Source organism: Cnephaeus nilssonii (assembly GCF_951640355.1).
Source record: "Cnephaeus nilssonii genome assembly, chromosome: 13".
NCBI lineage: Eukaryota > Metazoa > Chordata > Mammalia > Chiroptera > Vespertilionidae > Cnephaeus > Cnephaeus nilssonii.
In genome coordinates, this window is record NC_137084.1 from 80,253,636 (window position 1) to 80,273,815 (window position 20,180).

The 20,180-nt window shown below is 42.6% G+C and overlaps 1 protein-coding gene and 1 pseudogene across 2 annotated transcripts in view; one reads left to right on the forward strand and one right to left on the reverse strand.

Annotated features, from left to right (window-relative positions):
• BUD13 (BUD13 homolog) overlaps positions 1–20,180 on the reverse strand; it is a 36,168-nt gene that overhangs the window by 13,630 nt on the left and 2,358 nt on the right. The window contains exons 3-9 of the mRNA XM_079787874.1: positions 14,944–15,028; positions 12,101–12,904; positions 9,997–10,301; positions 8,271–8,376; positions 7,799–7,937; positions 7,091–7,275; positions 6,695–6,776 (exon numbers count right to left, since the gene is read on the reverse strand). Of these exons, the coding sequence (XP_079644000.1) occupies positions 6,695–6,776; positions 7,091–7,275; positions 7,799–7,937; positions 8,271–8,376; positions 9,997–10,301; positions 12,101–12,904; positions 14,944–15,028 (1,706 nt within the window). The remainder of the gene's footprint in view (positions 1–6,694; positions 6,777–7,090; positions 7,276–7,798; positions 7,938–8,270; positions 8,377–9,996; positions 10,302–12,100; positions 12,905–14,943; positions 15,029–20,180) is intronic.
• LOC307109978 (small ribosomal subunit protein eS27-like) lies at positions 4,142–4,439 on the forward strand (annotated as a pseudogene). Its single transcript has one exon. The product of its transcript is annotated as a small ribosomal subunit protein eS27-like (transcript).

The following is a 20,180-nucleotide window of genomic DNA, read 5'->3' on the forward strand; positions in this document are numbered from 1 at the left end:
TTAAATAAAAAAATAAAAATAAAGTGGAGAAGCCTGGCAAACACTACCTTGCTCATGTGATTGAGGTTAACATCACTATTGATGTCATGTGGCTACCATGCACCCACTAAAATGAAGTGATAAAAAAGGCACTCCACCACTGTGGCATTCTTTCCAAAACCCCTAACCTCAGTCTAACTGTGAGAAAAACATCAGACAAACCCGATTTGAGGGACATTCTCCAAAATACTTGACCATACCCCAAATTATGAAGGTTACAAAAAGGAAGGACAGAAACTGCCATAGATCAGAGGAGACTAAAGAGACATGACAACTAAATGTAATGTGGTCTCCTGAACTGGATACTTGAATAGAAAAAGGACATTAATGGGAAAACTGGTGAAAGCCAAATAAAACCTTGTACATTAATAACACACCAATACTGGTTTCTTAGTTTTGATAAATGTACCATGATAATGTAATGAATGGTAATGAAACTGAATGAGGAATGTATGGGAATTCTTAATATTTTTGCAAATTTTCTATAAATCTAAAATTATTCCAAAAGTTTATTTTTAAAAAACACACAAAAGATTTTCAAAACACTGCAACAAACAATTGTAGAATACATATAACCTTCAGGCGCAAATGGACTATTCACCAAGATAAACCACATACTGGGCCATAAAATATGGCTTAACAAATTTCAAAAGACCAAAATATTACGGAGTACATTCTCTGACCTCAGTGAAATTAAATCGGAAATCAGTAACAGTGAGATATCTAGAAAAGTCTAAATATTTGAAATTAAACAATGTCCTCCTCAGTAACTCACGAATCAAAGAATGAACCAAAAGGAAAATTATTTTGAAAAAAACCCAACAATACATTCCTGAAAGAAAAAATAAACCCTCAGCAAACTAGGAATAGAAAGGAACTTTCTTAATAAAGAGAATCTATAAAAAAAGCTATAGCTTAAGACATATTTAATGGTAAAAAACTGAATGTTTTCCTTCTAAGATTAGGAGCAATGCAATGTTTTTCTTCTAAGATTAGGAACAAGGTCTTACTTCTTTTATTCTACTTCTTCACTGGAAGTTCTAGCTAATGCAACAAGGCAAGAAAGAGAAACAAAAGGCATCTGGATTGGAAAGGAAGATGTCAAACTGTCTCTATTCACACAGGACATGATCCTCTAAGTACAAAATCTGATGGAATCTACAAAATAAGGTATTATGCACCCTAGCCCGGTAGGTCAGTTGGTTAGAGCATCATCCTGATATGCCAAGGTTCCGGGTTCAATGCCCAGTCAGGGCACATCCAAGAAGCAACCAATGAATGCAAAACTAAGTGGAGCAACAAAGAATTTTGAGACACTTGTATCTGCCATCATGAACTCTTTCGCTTTGTTATTTAAAGATTTTGTGATGAGATCAGAGGTAATGTTAAAGGACACACATGTAATACCTTAATCAATAAAGAAATTTTTTAAAAAGAAAAAATACACAGATATTTGATATTATATAATGAAATACGTCAATATTTGGAAGGTCTGAAAAACTCAACGAAATAATATTTTTCAAATGTCTAGTGCATGATGTTATAAAATTATGCAGGGGTAACAGATCCATCCCAAAGTAAGAAAAAAACAAACAATATATTTTAATGTAACAGTATAAAAGTTTTTTTATATAGTTTTAGATTCCATATTATAAATAACCTTTAATAAACTGGAGATTTTTTGTGTGGTATCAAAATATAAAATACAGCAAACCTTGATTTTTGGCACCTCAATTTAATGGACTTCATCTTTAATGGACAAAACTTTCCAGTCCAGAGAAAACCAAGATGGCGGCATAGGTAAATACCTAAACTGCTGCCTCGCACAACAATTTCAAAACTACAATTAAAAGACAAAACGTCTATCATCCAGAACCACGGGAAAGCTGGCTGAGTGGAAGTTCTACAACTAGAAGGAAAGAGAAAAGAGCACTGAGGCAAGCACAAGCGCTGAAAAGCTGAGGTACGGAGGCGCGCGAACCGGGCTGGCGGCGGGCATTGCTATTTTCAACCCGAAGGGGGACAAGCTCCCGATTACTCTGAAATCCAATTTCTGGGGAGACGCTGGGGACCCAAACTCCTACAGGGAGAAGCTGGACTGTCTGCCATCGGGTCGGAAAGTGAGGGTGGCTTTCTTGCAGAGCTACGCACAGGAATCATTGTTTACTGTGCTTGGGTGCGAGATGCAGGGACGCGGAAACGCAGAGAAGGCTGACTGGCAGCCATCACTGTTTGCCACGCCCTAGCCTAGTGACTCCCTGAGACCCAGCCCCGCACAATCTACAAACCCACCCAAGCTCCACGCAGCGGCTTTTGCATATGAATGGCCTGCCCTATTGCAGCTTAACCTAACAAACTGCAGCTCCAGTCAGACAGCTCCAAAACCTCCAAACCCCAAGCAAAGAGGAGAAAACTGTAGTTCTCGCTGTAGCTCCTGTTGGGTGGCCTCAGACAGTAGCTGACCTGCACCCCATCGGAGATCCAGAAGCCAGTGTACCTAGTGGTCAGTGTGAGACGACACCAGATTTCAACTCCTCACATCCATAAGTGACACAATCAAGAGGCAGACTTAGTGAGCACCAACGCCCCACTGAAGCAAGTCCTGCCCCATAAGCTTGTCTCCAGCGCAGCAGTTCTTCCATTATAGACACAGCGGATCCCCACAGCCAACTGGCCTGGAGGTCAATTCCTCCCAGTGTACTAACAGCAATCAAGGCTTAACTACACCAAGACTTTGCACTCAGCCCACAAAGGGGTGTACCAAGAGTGTCCACCTCAGGTGATTAGGGAGGCTGAGCTACTGGCCCCTATAGGTCACCTACCACACAAAGCCACTCCATCAACACAGGGAAGCAGCCAAAGAAACATGCGGAGACAAAGAAACATGTCACGAATGAAAGAAATGGAGGAAAGCAAACTACTGAACATAGAGTTCTAAACCACATTTATAAGGTTACTCAAGAATCTTCTAAAAACCGCCGAGAAACTTGATGAGACCTACGAGAAGCTTAGTGAGACCTTCCAGGACCTTAATGAGAATGCCAAAAAAAATGGAAAAGGACCAGTCAGAAATTAAGCATACACTGCCTGAAATAAAGAATATACAGAAACTCAACTGTAGATCAAAGGACCCCAAGAATCAAACCAAAGATCTGAAATATGAGGAAACAAAAAACACCCAACCAGAAAAACAAAAAGAAAAAAGAATCCAAAAATATGAAGATAGTGTAAGGAGCCTCTGGGACAACTTTAAGCGTACCAACATCCAAATTATTGAGGTGCCAGAAGAAGAGAGCAAAATATTGAAAACCTATTAGAAGAAATAATGACAGAAAACTTTCCCTACCTGGTGAAAGAAATAGACTTACAAGTCCAGGAAGCGCATGGAACCCCAAAAAAGAGAAATCCAAAGAGGACCACACAAAGATACATCATAATTAAAATGCCAAGGGCAAAAGACAAAGAGAGAATCTTGAAAGCAGCAAGAGAAAAACAGTTAGTTACCTACAAGGGAGTACCCATACGACTGTCAGCTGATTTCTCAACAGAAACTATGCAGGCCAGAAGGGAGTGGCAAAAAATATTCAAAGTGATGAACAGCAAGAACCTACAACCAAGATTACTCTACCCGGCAAAGCTATCATTCAGAATTGAAGGTCAGACGAAGAGCTTCACAGATAAGAAAAAGCTAAAGGAGTTCATCACCACCAAATCAGGATTATATGAAATGCTGAAGGGTATTCTTTAAGGAGAGGAAGAAGAAGAAAAAGGTAAAGATAAAAATTATGAACAACAAAATGACAACAAATACATACCTACCAACAAGTGAATCTAAAAATCAAGTGAATAAAAAATCTGATGAACAGAATGGACTGATGAATATAATAGAATCAGGGGCATAGAAAGAGAGTGGACTGACAATTCTCAGGGAGAAAGGGGTGTGAGAAGTGTGGGAAGAGATTGGACAAAAATCTTACACCTATGGATGAAGACAGTGGGGGGGGATAAGGGTATGGGGTGGGGTGGGGAATCAGGTGGAGGGGAGCTATGGGGGGGGGGGGGAGAGGAACACCTGTAATAATCTGAACAATAAAGATTTATTTTTTTAAAAAAACTCCTTCCCAGCGGTGACGACCTCCCCACGACAATATGCCTCTCGCTAAGGATCTCCTCCATCCCTCTCCGGAAGAGGAGAAGAGGAAGCACAAGAAGCGCCTGGTGCAGAGCCCCAATTCCTACTTCATGCATGTAAAATGCCCAGGATGCTATAAAATCACCACCGTCTTCAGCCACGCACAAACGGTAGTTTTGTGTGTTGGTTGCTCCACTGTTCTCTGTCAGCCAACAGGAGGAAAAGCAAGGCTTACAGAAGGATGCTCCTCAGAAGGAAGCAGCACTAAAGGCACCTCAATCAAGCTGAGTGGGAAACCATCCCAATAAACACATTTTGGATAAAATAAATAAATAAATAAATAAGTAAAAATTAAAAAAATTAAAAAAAAAACAAAAAAACTTTCCAGTCCATATGTCCTATGTGAAAATTAACACCCTGTTAATTTTAAAATGCTTTTAACCAAGACTTGCTTACAATTAAATTAATAGGTTAATTTCTTGGTATTAATTCACGGTCGTTTTTAACAAATTTTAGCAAATAGGCCAGGTTGAAAAAAAACACTGTAGTAATTTTGCTGACATAAATAAATATTACATATCTACAACTACAGTCAATATATTTAAATCCAAGAGTCACTGCTCTTAAACAATGTTCGGGGATGTGCACGTGATCACACCGCATCAAGCAAGGTTACTGGTTCTGTTGTCATGTGGTGTGACTTTCTGCAGCAGTTTTAACCAGTGACATGCGCTAAGCCATGCCCCAGCTGTGTACATTTGTTTATGCAAGGTGGCTGGACCGATTTACTAAAACTATTCAGTATAAATTTAAAATTACAGTAATATATATAAAAACTTCTGTGAAAATTAAACTTTTCATACATACTTAATTTCAATTACACAAATGTCTACATAAATAAAAACAGTTAAACTAATTTGTCAATTTTTAAATATACATTCAGAAAACCTACTTTATTATATAATGGAGTTACAGCTTTAACGGACACACCCTCGCCTGAATTAGTCCATTACATCGAGGTTTTACTGTACACCCTTCTTTCCCAATTACTATGTATAAAGCCGAATTTTCTACCTATACTTCAACTAAATATATTTCAACAGACTAAATGCAAAATCCTGTCTACTATTAAGCCAGACTTCAATGAGATTTTTAAAAATGTAAACCAATTCCATTCTTATATTTTTGTTTGAAAAATATAATTATTTTTCTTTAAAAATATGATAATTATGCTAATGTAATGGCTTTTTAAAATTTGTTTAAAATATATTTTTATTGATTTCAGAGATGAAGGGAGAGGGCGAGAGACAGAAACATCAATGAGAGAGAATCACTGATCAGCTGCTTCCTGCACAACCCCTACTGGGGATCGAGCCCACAACCCGGGCATGTGACTTTAACCGGAATGGAACCCAGGACCCTTCAGTCTGCAGGTCAACACTCCATCCACTGAGCCAAACAAGCTAGGGCTGGCTTTATTATTTTTAATGAACCAAAAAATGCTTTTTAAACTTCTCAGTTTAATTTCTAATGTGGTAAATATTAGAAATATTATAAGTATAACCCAACACAAATAAAGTTTTTGGGAGTCCTCAATAATTTTTAAATGTGGAGGGGTCTTAAGATCTAAAAGTTTGAGAATCATTGTATTAGATGCTAGAAAAATGTCTTTTAGTAGGCAAAAAGGGACAGGATCCAGCATGTTATAGTTCATCCATGGTAACAGACAGGAAATTAGAGCAGGGGGATACAGATGCAGGCAGGTGAATAGATAAGGTGGTAGGGCCCTGGTCAGTGTGGCTATGTGGTTAGAGCATTGGCCCGTGCACCGAAGGGTTTCTGGTTCGATTCCCAGTGAGCAGCATGTACCTGGGTTGCAGGTTAGATCCCCAGCCCCAGCGTGTGTAGGAGCCAACCAACAGATGTGTCTCCTCACATCAATGTTTCTCTCTCTCTCTCTCTCTCTCCCTCCACTCTTCCCCTCTCTCCTCCGCCCCCCCGCCCCCAATCCTTCCTTCCCACCCTCCCTTCCACTCTTTCTAAAAAAAAAAAAAATTTTTTTTGATGGAAAAAAAATATCCTCGGGTGAAGATTAACATAAAAAATAAAGACACGGTGGTAGGGGTCAGTGATGTATTACAAGTAACTCACTCCTAAGACAGTGAAGAGACAGTTCAGGGGCTATTATTTTAGATGCAACATACAGAAGGCTCCAGACTACCACCCTTCACTCACCCCCTAAACTTTGGAAAATATCATTAAAAGTTACAAAGTCAAAAACAAAGGATCATCTGAGTTGTTTGGCCAGAGCTTTTTAAGCTTTGAAAAGGAAAAAAGGAGGAAGAGTGTTCTAAGCATGGTCAATGAGATTTGAGGACCTCGGAAACAGAAACAAGCAAACTTCAAAGTACTAACCTAGTCATTAGGGCAGAGAATGAGGCAGAGTGTAGAGTGACTTACAGTTAGGGAAGGTTAGGATCAGCTAGAAGAAAAAACAAAAGTGTAGGAAATATTCAGGTTTACCTGTCCACTCCATCCCAACGATACCCAGGCCAGATATTGAATCTGTTGGGAGGAGGTGCTGGGCCACTGTAGCGAGGTCTCACTAATGAGAGAAGAGAGAGAAAACAGGTCAATTATTTATACTATTCAATCCATAGCTAGAAGGCAGTGGGGCTGGGGCTGGGGGGATTTTATACAGAAATCTCTATTATGTGGAACCTAACCTCCCAAATACAAGGAATCTAGATTGTATGGGGAAGCCTTCTTTGCACATAGCTATCTATCACCACCCTAATGACCCTTTCTCTCTCTTTCTCTCTCTCTCTCTCTCTCTCTCTCTCTCTCTCTCTCTCTCTCTCTCTCTCTCTCTCTCTCATGTAAGTCACCTGCACCGCTGATGATTCCCAGAAGGCTCACCTTTCTTATCCTTGTTCTCCTTGGCCTTATTCTTCTTGATAAAGTTGGCCATGGGGTCCCCCTCCCTTTCTTGTTCTCTCAGCATCCGATCCAGATCTTCATCATCAATATAGCGGGCCAGAGGCTTCTGCATTTCCTTTATTGCATCCTCCACATTTTGTTGCTGCTGCCGGCTCTGGACAAGCCTGGGCAAAAAGAACCAAGAGTGTTTGTAACACTGTTTAACATTTCTACTCTTACACTGACATGGACACACCGCTACATCTGGAGAACCTCCTCTTCCTAGAAGCCTAAGCCAAATATTAAAAAGGGTAAAATTCCTAGAATACCAACTGGAAGTGCAGAATATATCACTGAAAGGATATATTCTGAACACAATGAATTTCCCATTCTTGAAAACAGCTTTAAAAAAAGTTTAAAACAGATTTTGAGAGAGAGCGAGAAACAACATGAGGGTGAAACATCGATCCATTGATCGGCTGCCTCCTGCACACCCCCAAGTGGGGATCAAGCCTGCAACCCAGACATGCATCCTGACCAGGAATCAAACTTGGTGCACAGGATGATATCCAATCAACTGAGCCAACCCCAGTCAGGGCCTGAAAATAGCTTGAAGGCAAAACATAAACTAGCTAGTCAGAAGAGGACTCTGAGAAATAACTCCCTACAGTCACTGTAGTCTAGTTTACCTTTCAATGGTTCCCTTACCCTTTTCCCCACTGGGCATACAGCTCATCTCTCTCTGAGTCCTTCTCTGCTCTTCGCCTTTGCTCTAAACGTTCCAGTTTCAAATTCCTCTTACGACCAGACTTATCTCGAAATACAGTTTCAGCATATTGGAATTCAGCTGCAAAGGAAAATTATGCTTTTAAAGATAAACATCAGGTGTCAAAATCAGAAATACTATTTTAATAGCTGACATCAAACACTTGGGATTCTAATGCTAAATAAGAACTTCTGCAGCCAGACTACAAGTACCTACTGGTGATGATCCTGAGAACTATTATTTTTTTCAAGAAGGAACAGTACCATTTGGACCCACTGAGAAGTTAAAATAATGCGTAAAAGCAGAAATGAAACTTGATAGCAATTAAAAGTTTAAAACATCAGGTACAATAAGCTACACTTTAAAAAAAAGTTACATGAGCCTCAATTGGTCTTTGCACTTTTGTAATTTTACCTTCAAATGCCATGGTTTCTTGGTCCCGTTCCTGGAGTTCCTGCTGCTCTCGCTGTATGTCAGTTAACACCAACCCAGTTTTAGCCCCAGAATACATGTGTGCAGCCTATGCAATGGAAAGGGAGCATCCAACATTAATGAGATGATGCAGCTGCAGGCTCTATGAGTATACACAGTTATGTGCATTCTGTCTGAAGATCAGCAATAACCAAATCAAAAACGCTAATTTTATATCTTATTCTCAGGATTCACAAAATGGAAAAGAAGAAATAAAATTGAGTTTCATGGAAAACTAATAGTACTATCAAATTTAAGAGTAAACAAAAATACAAACCAAGAAGCTATTAAAGGGAAGGCTAAGCATCTGTACTTCTGATTTTTTAGTATATATAAACTTAACACATGAGGACTCACTCTCAGGCCACCTGACCAGAAACCTGTATCAAGCTCTAAGCCCTCCATTAGAGACTCACACTAATAAAATATTCCATTTAAAATGTAAATTCAAACCTAAGATCCTTAAATCATAGATATATTTCAGGATAATGAAAAAACCTGACCAAATAAAAACTTTTTACTAAACTCCACCTTGTATCAAGGTAACAAATCAACCCACAAATGGGACATGCAGTATATCCTGATATCCTTAAGCCATGTGCTACATCTGATCAATATTAAATTACCTATGGACTAAACAGATACATAAAATATCAAGGAGTCCAGATGAAACATAGCCCTCACTTTGTGACCCAAAACAAAAGAACCCCACTTCCTGGGTTAGGGCCAGGCCAGTCGATCCTGCCAGGACCACGTGGGCTGCAGAGGAGACCCACCTAAAAAATCTGTGCTGGAGGAAGATGTGCACACCACTGGCTCTAACATTCTGTTTCCTAAACACGCACTGGAATAAGACTCCTTTACTCAGACTTGTGTTCTTTACAACACAGTTACTCAGGGTTCATGGATTTTTTCCCCCCTCACGCAGGCCTCATCATAGATTTCAAATAAAACAAAACACTGACTTTCCAGGTGTTATGAAGTAGTTTTATATTTTAAGTGCCTCTCTTTAAGCTCTGAATACAGGGACCTGCACTCCAATTTATTATAATAAATTCTTTACTTTGTTCCAGGTACTATACTAAAAGTTTTACTTACACTAACTCATTTAATTTTCACAATAATCTTATGAAGCATATACTATTATCCACATTTTACCAATGAAGAAGCTAAGGCTTAGAGATATTATGTATCTTGCTCAAATTTCACAGAAGAAAGTGGAAAAGGTAGGATTTGAATACGTGACATTTGACACAAAGTTTGTGCTAACTCCACTCTGTAAATTACAGTTCTCAGTTTATTACTAAGAAAAGAGGACGTTTTTCTAAACCTATTAAAGTGAGATTTATGGAATTAAGATGACATAAAGGCAGACACTACTTAAGAACTCTGGTATCTGCAAGTTCACCTGGGCTGTATTATAGGCAGTCCTGCCTTCAGAGAGAAGGAAAGAGCTGGAGCAGTCCTCTGACTAGATTTACTGCACTACCAAGAGCTGCCTCCCCCTCCACTGGCTCAGATCTCTGGGCCTTGGATAGAGCTAGAAGACAGGAATCACTCTAAGACAGCGGTCGCCAACCTTTTGGACCTCACGGACCACCAGCGGTCCATGGACCATCAGTTGGCAACCACTGCTCTAAGAGAAGATATGGCTCCTGAAAATTCCTACCTTCTTTCCCAGAGGCTGAGTCCTTCGAGGTGGAGACAGGTCAGAATCAGAGGATTTGGCCCTCCGTTTCCTCCTTGGTGGAGAGAGGTCAGAATCAGAGCTGTGGCGCCCAGGTCTATTCCGTGGAGGTGACAGATCTGAATCAGAACCCTGGGGCCTTGAACTTGGTTTCTTCCGCGGAGGAGAAAGGTCTGAATCAGAGGTTTTCCGACTGTCACCTGGGTAGGAGGAAGAGCCCAACGTGTGACTCTGATGTTTTCTAGGTGACGAACTCGTATGAAATTTCCTATGGCTGGGTGAAGAGCCTAGAAATTAAAGAATAAAGTCTTTAATCTCGTGTTGGAATCTTAAAAAGAACTTAGCCACATACTGTTGGACATTCATTTAGTCCTCATGCATCACTAACCTAAACACAAGATCAGATGACATGGGAGAAGAGCAAAGTCAGGGACAGATTTCAAAACCAATAGGCAGGATGTGGAGTTCTGTTCCCAAGTCACCAGCGACTGTGATTGTGTGTGAGATCTCAACATATTCCTCTATGTCACATTTAACCACACTCAGAATGGGCAAAATAACGTGCACACAGATCCCAGTGGTGTGTTAAGTTAAAACTAACTAGGATACATTCTGAAGTCCTCAGACTAAAGGATAACAATGTATTTTAATTTAAAAATTAAAACAGTAACTGGGGACAAAATGGGGTAAAAATTTTCACCACACAGGCCTGAATTATAAACATAAGCATCACAAATCACCTCCCAAAAAAGCAATCGGCAATATGTATCAATGATCTTTAAAACACACAACCTCTAACCTGGAAAATCAATTTCTACTTAGCTTCTAGGAAACAAATCTAGAAGTATTTAATTTCCAGGAAACCTATTTAGAAGCAGAGAAGGAAATCATTCAGAATGGGAACAGTTTACGTACACAGATGTTCATTATAGAACTAGAGGCCCGGTGTATGAATTCATGCACCAGTGGGGTCCCTCGGCGTGGCCTGCGGGATTGGGCCAAAACCAGTTCTCTGACATCCCCCGAGGGGGTCCCAGATTGCAAGAGGGCATAGGCCAGGCCAAGGGACCCCACTGGTGCATGATCAGGACCAGGGAGGGATGCAGGAGGTTGGCCAGCAGGGGAGGGACCACGGGAAGGCTCCAGGATGTGTCCGGCCCACCTCGCTCAGTCCTGATCAGCTGGACCCCAGCAGCAAGCTAACCTACCGGTCGAAGCATCTGCCCCCTGGTGGTCAGTGCACATCATAGCAAGCGGTTGAGCAGCCTTAGCATATCATTAGCATATTACGCTTTGATTGGTTGAACGGCCAACTGGACACTTAGCATATTAGACTTTCATTATATGGGATTATGAAAGCAAAAATTTAGAAATAACCTAAAATATGCAGTATTAGGCAAATGGTTAACTAAATTTATGTAATACAACACCAATAAAAATTATATTAACAAAGAAATGTTTTTATGACATGGGGAAGTTAATGATAAGTGAAAAAACCAGGCAAGATAATGCATGCAACACGTAAATAGTGCACAGAGAGAGCTAAACTATATAAAAAATGAATAGAGAGCCCTGGCCAGGTAGCTCAGTCAATTGAGCATTGTGCCATGCACCAAAAGGTTGCCTGTTCTTTCTTTCTTTCTCTCTCTCTCTCTCTCTCTCTCTCTCTCTCTCTCTCTCTCTCTCCCTACCTCTCTCTCTCAAAATCAATAAAAAAATCTTTTTAAAAAATGAATAAAGACTAAAAAGAACACTGGCTACAACACTAGTGATTGCCTCTGAATAACAGAAGTCTGCATGATTTTTTTCTGCTTCTTTATATATTTCTAGACATTCTGATGTTCCTACAACAAACATATAGCATTTTTATGTCCAGTGAGGACAACAAAAGGATATATAAACACTTCTTCCCTTCTACTGTAAATATTTAACTCTTCAGTCCAACCTCTCACCATTTCCCTATAGTTTTTAAAATTTCTCCAAAGAAACTTCATTCTCATTTCTAAAGACACAACTACCTAACAAGTAAAAGATTCAAAATAAAGTGCCTAGGGAACAAGTCCCCTCGTGGACAATCAATGCTCACCTTTAGACTCATGCTGTTTATTTCCATAATGAAATTTTGCTTGCCTTTTCCGTGGTGGAGAGAGGCCCGAGTCACATTCATACTTGCTGTTCTTCGGGACTGAGGGATGAGAGGGTCCTGGCCCCTTCCGATGTGGAGAAGTTTTGCTAAAGGCTCTTTCTGGGGCTTTACTGCTTTTGGTTCTGTGCAGTGCATGAGGAACATTAGGAGGCGAATCAGGGGAGTCATGACGGGCCCTCCTGAGCTTTGATGTGTCCAAGGAGTCAAGAGTCCTTCTAGGTTGAGATGTGTCAGGGGAGCTGTTACGGGCCTTTCTCTGAGGAGAAATATCTGAGGAACTGTGATGGGCCCTCCGCGGAGGAGATGGATCTGGTGTGTCATGACGGGCCCTTCTAGGAGATACACCTGAAGGACGATAATGCTTCCTGAGCAGAGAGGGATCCGGTGAATCATGACGGACCCTCCTAGGCGGAGAAGGATCCGGGGAGTCATGGCGGACCCTCCTAGGCGGAGAAGCATCCGGGGAGTCATGGCGGACCCTCCTAGGCGGAGAAGCATCCGGGGAGTCATGGCGGACCCTCCTAGGCGGAGAAGGATCCGGGGAGTCATGGCGGACCCTCCTAGGTGGAGAAGCATCCGGGGAGTCATGGCGGACCCTCCTAGGCGGAGAAGCATCCGGGGAGTCATGGCGGACCCTCCTAGGCGGAGAAGCATCCGGGGAGTCATGGCGAACCCTCCTAGGCGGAGAAGGATCCAGGGAGTCATGGCGGGAATGCCTGTGTGAAGGCAGATCTTCATTGTGGCCTAAACACAAAGAGCAAAGAGTCAGATTCCCACAAATTCTGTGTTCACCACCAGTATCCAGTTTCAAAAGATGCCCCAGCAGCATACACCTCAAAACTACTCAGAAAGCCCAAAACTACTCTGTACAGCTCCTTTGCTTAGGGGCAGCAAACCAACACTCATGAACATCTTAAAAATAATCTCTTTTATTTGCCTAACAAGACATAAATTTGCAAAGCATTTTAAATATATTTTTCATCTTATACCTTGTAAGGCAAGTGGGGCAGGCATCTTGTTTACAGTCATGAAAATAGAAGCTCCAAGGTGCTGAATGGCTTCTCACCTCAGATTACAACTCCAAGATGAAGAGACAGACTGGAACCCCAGTCTTCTATCTCCCAACCCAATGCTTTTCTCAAAACCCCATTTGTGTAGAGTTCCCAGACAGAGGCTCCTACTGATATTTAGCCTAGAAAAGTTAGCCTAGAAGAGTGAGTTTCTACTTACTCTCTTCTTTCAAAAGGCATGTTCACTAAACCTGTGCCACATAAAAATGAGTGCTGTCAACTAATCCACGCCACTGAGCTCCTTATTGGGGGGAGAGATCACCAGGAAAAAAGAATCAGCATTACTGATCACCTACTACATGCCAAGATAGATTACCTCATTTAATTCTCAAACCCTAGGAGATAAATATTACCCCCATCCTACCTAATAATAGAGTAATATGCAAATTGACCACACCTTCGCTACGCCTAAGCCACGCCCACCAGCCAAGCCATGCCCATCAGCCAATCAGGAGGAAATATGCAAATAAACCCAACCAAGACGGCTACAGCCACTGAGAGCGGGAGGGAGGCTTAGGTTTCCATGGTAACAAAAGAAGCTAAGCTTTCCGCACCTCCTGTTGCTGGCCTAAGCCTCCATTCAAGGCTACAAAGTTTCAATTATAGAAGGTGAATTAACTCCAACAGAAATCGCTGCTGGCCACGGAGCAAGCAGCAGGCTTGGCTTTGCTCCAGGCTACAAAGTTTCAATTGTAGAAGGTAAATAAATTCCAGATACCAGGGCCTCCTCTTGGGTCGCCAGGGGGCATGGCCGGCCTGCAAACCACCACAGGCCCCTCGCTCAGGCTGCCCCATGCCCCAAGGGAACCCCCACCCTTCAGGGCAAACCAGTCAGCCCCCACCCATTCACCAGGCCTCTATCCTATCTAATAAAAGAATAATATGCAGATTGACCATCACTGCAACACACAATATAGCTGCCCCCATGTGGTCCAAGATCCTGCCTCCATGTGGACACAAGATGGCCACCACAAGATGGCCAGCAGGGGAGGGCAGTTGGGAGGCACCAGGTCTGCAAGGGAGGGCAGTTGGAGGCGATCAACCCTGCAGGGGAGGGCAGTTAGGGGTGACCAGGCCGGCAGAGGAGGGAAGTTGGGGACAAACAGGCTGGCAGGGGAGCAGTTAGGCATCAATCAGGCTGGCAGCGGAGTGGTTAGGGGGTTATCAGGCTGGCAGGCAGAAGCAGTTAGGGGCAATCAGGAAGGCAGGCAGGTGATCAGTTGGGAGCCAGCAGTCCTGGATTGTGAGAGGGATGTCCGACTGCCCGTTTAGGCCCGATCCGGGATTGGGCCTAAACAGGCAGTCAGACATCCCTCGAGGGGTCCCAGATTGGAGAGGGTGCAGGCTGGGCTGAGGGACACGCCCCCCCCTCCGTGCACGAATTTCGTGCACCGGGCCTCTAGTTTTATAGATAAGAAAGTTGATGCTCAAAAAAATTAAATAATTTGCCAAAGTCATACTGCTAATAAGTGGTGGAATGAATATCCAAATCCAGCTCTGTCTGACTCCAGAGTCCGTGTGCAATATTTAAAATATGCAGATGAACATTCTAAGAACAGAGGCTAAGGTGGCAGAAGCAGGAAATGAGGTCAGGGTCATACTATATTTTCAGGATCAGTGACAAACTAAAACAATGCACTCCCCTAAAAAAAGAAAAGAAAAAGGCTTCCCCTACAAATGGGAAATTTAGATATATCTATTGTTGGAACTCACCTCCCAGAAGCTTCCATTTGGCACTGGAACGAAAGGTTTCCATCTGCTTTACCTCTTCTGGCCGCTCATCCACAAACTCAGCCACCTGTGGCAATGAGGACACTACATTGAGGACACCCACAGGGTCCAGACAAGGAGCACTGTTGTCTAAGAACCTGAAGTTATAACCATTCCCAGTCCTAACACACATCGCACACACAGACCCAAAACAGCCATGAACATCCATCGGTGGTCCTCAGTTATGTGTGCTCCATAAATACCTGATTGCCACTGGATGGTTTAATTCTAGATCTTTCTCCGACTAATTAATTTCCCTCCAAAAGTTAATTTTATTCATTACAAACCTTTTTACCAACTTGCCATGGACACGACTGCCCCCTGTAAGATAAAAGCTAAATTCCTTTGCCCGTTTTATTTCTATGATATTGCATTAGGTGAAAACAGGCAGGCTCCTGGTCGTGCCGATCACTCACTCATAAGGGCTCCGGTGCCTCGGAAACCTTCCTTGTATTAGGTAGTTACAACAGCAGGCACTCTTGAAGCCAACGAAAAGAAGTCATGAAGATATACACAGAATTACAGAATCTTAAAGAGAGAAAACCACATTTCACTTCATCCAAACTGCCAAACAAATGTGGAATATTCTTTAGAGTATCCTTGATAAATGATTACTCACCCATTCCTCCCTGTCAGGGAATCAATTCACTAACATGAAACTCACTATGTTATTTAGTAGTCTACTGTATTTTGAGGTTGTGCTAGAAAGTTCTTAGTTTTATCAGACTGGTATCTACCTTCCTATAACTTCTTCCCATTGGCCCTAGTTCTGACCTCTGACAACTGATCCTCTCTCTTTCTACATGACAGACTTTCAAAGATGTCTGGTATAATAAATTCTCATTACAGAATAGCAACTATGTGTAAAGCACTGTGTATTGCATTTTACTATCTCAATCAATCCTCACAATAGCTCTGAAAAGAAAGGGTCCACAATACTAAAGAGCAAACTATTACTTAGCAAAGTTAAATAACTTTCTCAATATCACAAGCTAGCAAGAGGCAGAACTGGAATTCCAACCCAGGTCGTAATTCCTCTCTACTTCTTCTCTTCTCACAAGATCCTACCAAAATTCCTCATATAACCTAGTTTTGAGACCGCTCACTGGGCATTAAAAGCACAGGCTTTCAAGCAAGATGAACAGAGACCTAAATCCCAGGTCTGCCAGTTGGCATTTGTGTAACCTTTGGCAAGTTATTTTCTCTAAGCCTCAATTTCCTCATCTGTAAAAGCAGGTTTCAAAGGACTGCTCTGAGGACTCAATGAGATGAGTCATGTAAGCTTAGCAGTGCTTGTACATGGTAAATGCTCAGTAAATTATACCTATTATTTTTGTGCTGCCACTGCTATTGTGATTGTCCTAGTTATTTTGCTATTATTTCTGGTGGTGGTGATGGTCTTGCAATAATAAAAATGAATTCAATAACCAAGATCTGGTTTAACCAGTATAGAGAGCAGTGGGGCTAACACCTTCCTTGTTCTGGTTTTGGGGCCAACATAGGAGCAAAAGACAATATTATAAAGAAAAATTAATAGAGGATCACATAAAATTTACAATTTTTAAATGTCAAAACTATTATAAATGAAAATGAAAAGGAAAAAGATAAAATATACCTATGATGTGTAAAACAGGTAATATGTTCTTATATAAATATTAAATAAGTAAAAAAAATTAAAATCCCAATTTTCTAAAAAAAGGACAAAATACCAGAAATTTCATAAAACAGAAATTCCCAACAAACATATGAAAAACTATTCAATTCACTATTTTCCAAAGAAACTAGATACCACTGTTTACCTACCAAATTGGTATAGGTTTGCCAATTTGTTGCTGTTGTAATGTTTAAGTACTGATGAAGAAATGCAAAAGCTGGCATTCTCCTACACCACTAGTGGGAGTGTGAATTGGTACCACCTTTTGGAAAGCAATATGGAACTATAGTTCCAAAGGATTGTAATTTCACTACATGGGAATAAAGAAATAAGAGATTATTTGTGAACAAGATGTTTATCAAAGCATTATGATATTTTAAGACAGGAAACAACCCATATGTCCAGTAATAGAACACTTAAAAATAATATGTATACTGAACTACTATGCAACCATTAAAAATCACATTCTCAAAGAATATTTGAAAGTCTTACTAAAGTATTCACAATATATTATTAAGTGGAAGAGTAGGCTCAAAACCAATTATATTTGAAAAAAATAAAAGTATGTATAATCTCTGAATTAAAGAGATATCCATCCAAATGTTAGAAGTTGTTACTTCTGGATAGTCACAGTATAAGTTATTTTTATACTCTTTTTAAAACTTTCACGTTTCTTAAAATTTCCAATTATTCTTAGCCCATATTGCTTTCCAAATATCTATACTAATAAAAGCCTAGGTGGTCCTTGCACCCTCACGCAACGCCCTCACGTCATCACAAGATGGCCACCACAAGATGGCCATCACAAGATGGCCGCCAGAAGATGGCCGGCAGGGGAGGGCAATTGTGAGTGATCAGGCCAGCAGGGGAGGGCAGTTGGGGGCGATTGGGAGGCAGGGGAGGGCAGTTGGGGAGACCAGGCCTGCAGGGGAGGGCAGTTGGGGGGGACCAGGCTGGCAGGGAAGGGCAGTTAGGGGCAATCAGGCCAGCAGGGGAGGGAAGTTGGGGGCGACCAGGCCAGCAGGGGAGGGAAGTTGGGGGTGACCAGGCCAGCAGGAGAGGGCAGTTGGGGGCGACCAGGCCTGCAGGGGAGGGCAGTTGGGGGCGACCAGGCCAGTAGGGGAGGGCAGTTAGGGGTGAACAGGCCGGCAGGGGAGGGCAGTTGGGGGGGACCAGGCTGGCAGGGAAGGGCAGTTAGGGGCAATCAGGCCAGCAGGGGAGGGAAGTTGGGGGCGACCAGGCCAGCAGGGGAGGGAAGTTGGGGGCGACCAGGCCAGCAGGAGAGGGCAGTTGGGGGCGACCAGGCCTGCAGGGGAGGGCAGTTGGGGGCGACCAGGCCAGCAGGGGAGGGCAGTTAGGGGTGAACAGGCTGGCAGGGGAGGGCAGTTGGGGGCGATCAGGCAGGCAGGGGAGCGGTTAGGGGGTGATCAGGCTGGCAGGCAAAAGCGGTAAGGGGCAATCAGGCAGGCAGGCAGGCGAGCAGTTAGGAGCCAGTGGTCCTGGATTGTGAGAGGAATGTCCAACTTCCGGTTTCGGGATTGGGCCTAAACTGGCAGTCGGACATCCCCCAAGGGGTCCCAGATTGGAGAGGGTGCAGGCCGGTCTGAGGGACACACCCCCCTGCCCCTCCCACCCCCTGCACAAATTTTGTGCACCAGGCCTCTAGTTCTATCATCCTATATAATAAAAGCCTAATATGCTAAGTGTCCGGTCTTCCAGCTGATCATTCAACCAATCAAAGCGTAATATGCTAATGATATGCTAAGTCCCCTCAACTGATCGCTATTACGTGCACTGGCCACCAGGGGGCAGACAGTTGACTGGTCGACCAGTCGTTATGACACACACTGCCCACCAGGGGGCAGACAGTCCACTGGTTGACCAGTTGCTATGACATGCACTGATCACCATGGGGCAGATGCTCCGACCGGTAGGTTAGCTTACTTCTAGGGTCTGGCTGAGCAAGATGGGCAAGATGGGCCAGACGGGCCAGACATGCCCTGGAGCCCTCCCACAGTCCCTCCCCAGCTGGCCAAACTCCCATATCCCTCCCCAGTCCCGATTGTGCACCAGTGGGTCCCTCAGCCTGGCCTGCACCCTCTCGCAATCTAGGAACCTTCGAGGGATGTTGGAGAGCCAGTTTTGGCCCGACGGCAGAACGACCGGTCGCTATGGTGCGCAATGACCACCAGGGGGCAGACGCTCAATGCAGGAGCTGCCCCTTGGTGGTCAGTGTGCTCCCACGGGGGGAGCGCTGCTCAGCCAGAAGCCAGGCTCACGGCTGGTGAGTACAGCAGCGGTGGCAGGAGCCTCTCCCGCCTCCGCATCAGACATCCCCGGAGGGCTCCCGGACTGCAAGAGGGCACAGGTCGGGCTAAGGGATGTAAATATCTGACATAAATTTTGAAGATAAGAACCCCCCAAGTGCACGAATTTCATGCACTGGGTCTCTAGTAAGTATATATGGCTTTTATAACATAAACAAAAACAAATGTTGTGAACATTAATTAGATTTAAGTGGTTGATTCTAACATTCTGGTTCCTTTTGATCACTGTTTCCCTTTTAATTACTAACAAATCATCTTTTAAGTAATCTATTGTAGAATATGCTGGGGATTAACATTAAATATACTCATCTGGAATTCATTTTTACCACAATTCAGCCTATTAACAACTCTCCTTTTCACCTGTTTCTCAGCATAGATTCCATGGCTATACCAATGCTAGGTTATCTGCCTATGCTTTTGTCCACCTGGTTCTTATCTTCAAAATTTATGTCAGAGCCGAAACCGGTTTGGCTCAGTGGATAGAGTGTTGGCCTGCGGACTGACCAGGTCCCAGGTTCGATTCCGGTCAAGGGCATGCACCTTGGTTGCGGGCACATCCCCAGTAGGGGGTGTGCAAGAGGCAGCTGATCGATGTTTCTCTCTCATCGATGTTTCTAACTCTCTATCCCTCTCTCTTCCTCTCTGTAAAAACTCAATAAAATATAAAAGTAAATAAATAAGTAAATAAATAAATAAATAAATTTATGTCAGATATTTACATCCTTCATGGAATTTCCCAATGGAATAAAAAGTGGCCTGCTTCCCCTGTGCTCTAAGAGCACTTGGTACATATGTGAAATATAGCTCCAACATTTATCATATTACTGAAATTATTTGAAAGTCCCATTTTAGAGTATGACCGCTAGAATACCGACACCATGTTCTATTAATCCACATATCTCCAGTACTTACACAAGAGCACACAAATTTTAAAGTTTAGTTGAGTCATGAATAAAAGAAACAAAGAGAAAGTTCCCTATATTGAACCTGAGCATTGTTTTTAAGGTACATTCCAACACACTGAACCTGGCTAATTCTATCCTAGCTCTATCATTGATGTTGTGGAGTCCTGCTTCTCTCTGGGATTAGTTCCCATTTTTAGTTTGATGGGCCCTTCCATAAAAAAGAAGATAGTACTTCTTTAGAAGTATTCTTTGCCCAACTTTCCCTCTTACAAACCTGCCCTGCACTGGGAGTTG